Source organism: Geospiza fortis, unplaced genomic scaffold (assembly GCF_000277835.1).
Source record: "Geospiza fortis unplaced genomic scaffold, GeoFor_1.0 scaffold18, whole genome shotgun sequence".
NCBI classification, from domain to species: domain Eukaryota; kingdom Metazoa; phylum Chordata; class Aves; order Passeriformes; family Thraupidae; genus Geospiza; species Geospiza fortis.
In genome coordinates, this window is record NW_005054445.1 from 1,242,733 (window position 1) to 1,247,453 (window position 4,721).

A 4,721-nucleotide genomic window follows, 5' to 3' on the forward strand; every position below is an offset into this window, starting at 1 on the left:
AGCTGCCAGGCCCCACCTTTATCCCCCTGAACCACGCTTTGCTCCCAGATCACATCCAGCGTGAGGAACAAGAACGCCAAGTACATCATCGAGGGCGAATTCGCCAACACCATCTTCAAGGTGGAGGAGACCAGCGGGGACGTCTATGCCTTCGAGAGGCTGGACAGGGAGAAGAAGGCAGAGTATGAGCTGACAGCCCTCATCATCGACAGGACAAACAACAGGTCCCTGGAGCGCCCCTCCAGGTTCATCATCAAGGTGTACGACATCAACGACAATGCCCCCGTGTTCGTACACAAGGTGTTCAATGGCTCCGTCCCAGAAATGTCACCAGTGGGTGAGTCCTCCAGCACCCGCCTCCCCTCATGGCTGGCCTTGAAAAGCACCACTTATAGTAATATGCACCTTGAAAATCCTTCTCTAGGAACCTCAGTCACCAAGGTGACAGCTGTGGATGCTGATGACCCCACAGTGTCAGGTCATGCCACCGTGACCTACGAAGTCACCACAGGAGGGGAATATTTCACCATCGATGACTCTGGTAAGTCAGACACACATATATCCTTACACTTTGTCCATACCCTACCTTTTGAAGAAAACACAGTTTTAAGGTCTTTTCATTCTGGAAAAGAGGAATAATCATTCAAAAATATCATTTTAAACATTATTTAAAAGGTTTTTCATTCACACTCCACAATGCCACTGTCTGCATCTGGAAATGAACTCATAAAACCAGGATATCAGCTGCCATGAACACAACGAGGAGATAAAAGGTCATTTTTTCCCACTTCTGGAAGGATTAACCAGGAGCTGAGTTCATGTTTTCAGTTTAGCATAGATACTGTTCCAGTGACCAAACATGAAAAGGGAATACACAAATTCTGAAGCAGCATTCAGTAATCAATAATCATTCGCTTTCCTTAACTTCCTAGCTTAAATTTTGCCCAGTTTTAAAACCAATGTCAGTATCTTTTGTAACCACACTAGTTTGCTAGAGTAAATAAAGCAGGTAAAGAGGTTAAAGAGCCATTAAAAGGAATATTCTGCACGAGCACTCCTAAATATTCCATCATGAAGAAAAATTTATATCATTTCTTGAAAAATACCACTGTAAGATTGGTACTTAAAGTTGAATGTGTGGAAATAAAAAAAGATAAAAATTTGCCACCAAAATTGAAGAGATGTTGGATGTGCTGCAAAATCTAATTGTATCCAATATTATTTTTTCACAGGTGTGATTTATACAAAAGAGCCTAACTTAGACAGAGAGACCAAGTCCACGTACGAGATTGTTGTTCAAGCCAAAGATGCTCCGGGTTTCTCTGGGGATTCCAGCACAGCCACGGTGATCATCGCTCTGTCCGACATCAATGACAACTCCCCAGAGTTCAAACACTGTGAGTGCCCCCAGCCCTGCGCCTCCCTGCAGCCAAGGGCTGCCACAGCACAACGAGCTCAGCTCACGGTCCTGCACAACTCAGCTTTCCTGAAAAATGGCCAAAAGAACTTTACATGTTCAGAAGCTCTTCTGTGTTTCAGCCAGAGCCAGTTTTTCACCTCGAACTGAAAACAAAAATCAGTATTAATTTCATCCCTTCGCTAAAGATCTTGACAATTTGGGGTATTATTTATGCTTTCACATGGCTTAGATATATACAATGCTAAATTCTCAATGAAATATTTTTATGTGCATCTGCTAAGTAAGAACAGTTTTAACTGAGTTCTAACTTCCATGTACACACACCTAATGCATTTTTCCTTTTTTTTAACAGCATCATTTCACTTTAAAGTTCCTGAAAACGTTTCAGTAGGAGGAGAAGTTGGCAGAGTCAAAGTAGAAGATATTGATGAACCACAGCACAGAAATACAAGATACAGCTTTATCCAAGGAGAGTTCAGGGACACCTTTGACATTGTAGCAAATCCATACACAAATGAAGGAATCATTAGGCCAAAGAAGGTACTTTTCCCCATAACAAAGATGATTTTGTGGTTTTCCATGTGTAACAAGTGATTTTTTGGTCTAGGACTAGCTGCAGGAAAAAAAGGAAACACATGAAAGTCAGCATGAAATATATTGATCCTGAACACCAGCTCTCTGAGCTCTGGGAGAAGAGCTGGTGATTTCTACTCCTTTTCAACCTCCAGACCTGAAAAACTCCAGAATTACTGCAGAGGGCAGTGGGGGCTGTGTCAGATATTCAGGTTAGGTGCTTTGGGTTCCTCTCAAACTTCAAGTGGTTGGATGCTTCAAAGAGACAGTGATTTAAGAGTTGAACCAACTGGCCAAGTCAAAGAATCCTTCCCTTCTGAAGCCCACCTGAAACCAAAGCAGAAAATGTGAACAAGTCCACCTCACCTCCTTTCTAAAGTCTCTTTGCAGTTTGGCATTTGCTCCAATCTGAGCCACAGCTCCCTTGGTTTCCTCAAGGTGAGAAAAAAGCTTTTTTTTTAAGAGCTTTCCCACTAATTTCTTATGTCTTTAAGACTCTCCAAAGCCTTTATTAGGGTCTGTTCTTTGGTTTTTTTTAAATTCTCAAACCCACACGATTTGTACCAAGGGATGCTGCAGAGCATTGCCAAACCAAGACTTAATTGATTTCATTGACTTGCTGTTAAAAAAAAAAGAGGAGAAAGGACTATAAATCAGCTCCTGTAATCCTCAGATTGACAGGAATGTGTTTTTCCCTTCCAAATGTCTCTCTGTAACAGCTAAGACTAGAAATGTCATTAAGAAGAGAAAACTTTCAGGAAAAACAGTACCAAGGATTTCAAGGCTGTCAGTAAAATCCTTGGCTGTGGTCACACTGGGTATGAGCAGCTCTCCTTCACTGGGTGCAGCTGGGGAATGCAGTGCCTGCCCAGAGGAGGAGCACTCACAGACCCCTCACACCCTCCCTGAGGGATTTGGAGCCGCCTCTTCCTCCAGCACACAGTGGGCAAAGCTCACCCTGTTTTCAGTGGGATTTTGGCCGTGCATACTCATAATTTTAAATACACAGCCATGTGAGATAAAATGTCAGCTGCTGGATAAGTCCCATCACTTCCCCTTGCACTGTCTGCCCAAAAAGGAAAACAAGAGTCACCATAACTGCTGTGAATCTCAGCACTTTTAGAATCTCAGGTGGTAGAACAAAGGAAACTTTGAAAGGATCATTTCTTACTGCCCGAGCTCCTGGCCTTCCTCCCATTGTGTGATTCCTTTTTTAGTCTCAGGCAACTGGAAAAACAGGGAAGAGGATGTCATTTCTCACTGAATGCCCCAGCTGTCAGCCAGTGCAGATCTGCAGTCTGCCTTGAGTGCCTTCAGAACACAAAGCATGGCCAAGAGGAGAATCTCTTCCCCAGCCTTTGGGGGACAGGAGCTCACCAAGTTTTGGTAGTTACAGCATTATAAAAAGACAATTATTTAACCCAAAAGAAATTATTTTGCCAAACTTAAACTACTGGATGAATCTGTTCCACACCAGAGGTACCTTGAGCCACGCTATGGTAGAGAAATTCAGCTGGGAAATGCTCTCCTACGGGTCCAGCCAAGATGAAATTTGGTAACATTGCCAAACTTGAATTAAACACAGATCTTAAATCTGCACAGAGAGCCAATGGAAAGTTTGCTTAGACATCACCAATGAAAGAATATCTGTAACTTTTTGTTTTTAGCCCCTGGACTTCGAAGCAGTGTCAGAATACAGGTTTAGCATCGAGGCCACAGACCCCACCGTGAACCTGCGGCACTTCAAGCCCGGCAATCCCCGGAGCATCGCGAGCGTCGTCATCGAGGTCACGGATGTGGATGAGCCTCCTGTCTTCAGGAGACTCCCCTACGAGTTCAAGGTGAGGGAAAACCATGTCGAGGTGAAAACTCTCGGCTCGGTTCACGCCGAGGACCCCGACGCAGCTAAACGGAAAATCAGGTAAGACAACGCCAGCTTTAGCAATTCTACTTGAAAGTGCAGAATCCATTAATAGCACCAAGAATTTGACAAAGAACCCAGACTTAGGCCCTATTTTTTTAGAATCTGCCTACCAAACAAAACAAAAGATAATCCAATTTAATTTTTCCAGCATTGCAACCATGGATATATATGCTCACCAAAAGCTGAACATAAATTTCATCTACCCCTGTCATTACCACATGGACTTACTGATAAAACATTTGCACATTTAGGGAAAAAAATATAAACTTGGATATTTTTACATTATTATAATTTATTGTTATTTTTTTTATTGTAAGAGCTCTCTCAATCATGTGTTTAGAGAAGAAAACAGACTTCAGAAAGAGCGAAGTATCATAATACAGAAACTCTTCCCACAGATGTATTTCACTGTCACAGCTTGCATGGTTTTAGGGCAATATTCTCAGCCCTCCTGGTCAAGATATTAATGCAATTTGTCACACAAGAAGTCTCTGACCTTCCTCTGAGAAGAAATGAAATGAAACACAGCATTACCAGCCGTGCATTGATGTATCTTGTTTTAAACAAAATCCAGATATATTCAGCGTAGAGCAAATCCTAATGGAGACTACATCAGGGTATCCAATAACGGAGTTATTCAACTTCCCAAGCCTCTGGACAGAGAATTCAGCTCCTCATACAACATCACTGTGGCAGCTGTGGAGATCCTTGAAGATGGTAAGTGCCACCCATTTCCCAGTTTGAAAGAAATCCGGGTACACCTTTCCAGCAGGGCTGTCAAAAGGGAGAGGCACAACCTGACAG

The 4,721-nt window shown here is 42.8% G+C and overlaps 1 protein-coding gene across 1 annotated transcript in view; it reads left to right on the top strand.

Moving 5' to 3' along the window:
- The window catches only part of CDH5 (cadherin 5), a 28,880-nt gene that overhangs the window by 18,090 nt on the left and 6,069 nt on the right, over positions 1-4,721 (top strand). Inside the window, exons 3-8 of the mRNA XM_014309655.2 lie at positions 49-337; positions 425-541; positions 1,233-1,397; positions 1,773-1,960; positions 3,661-3,914; positions 4,492-4,634. Of these exons, the coding sequence (XP_014165130.1) occupies positions 49-337; positions 425-541; positions 1,233-1,397; positions 1,773-1,960; positions 3,661-3,914; positions 4,492-4,634 (1,156 nt within the window). The remainder of the gene's footprint in view (positions 1-48; positions 338-424; positions 542-1,232; positions 1,398-1,772; positions 1,961-3,660; positions 3,915-4,491; positions 4,635-4,721) is intronic.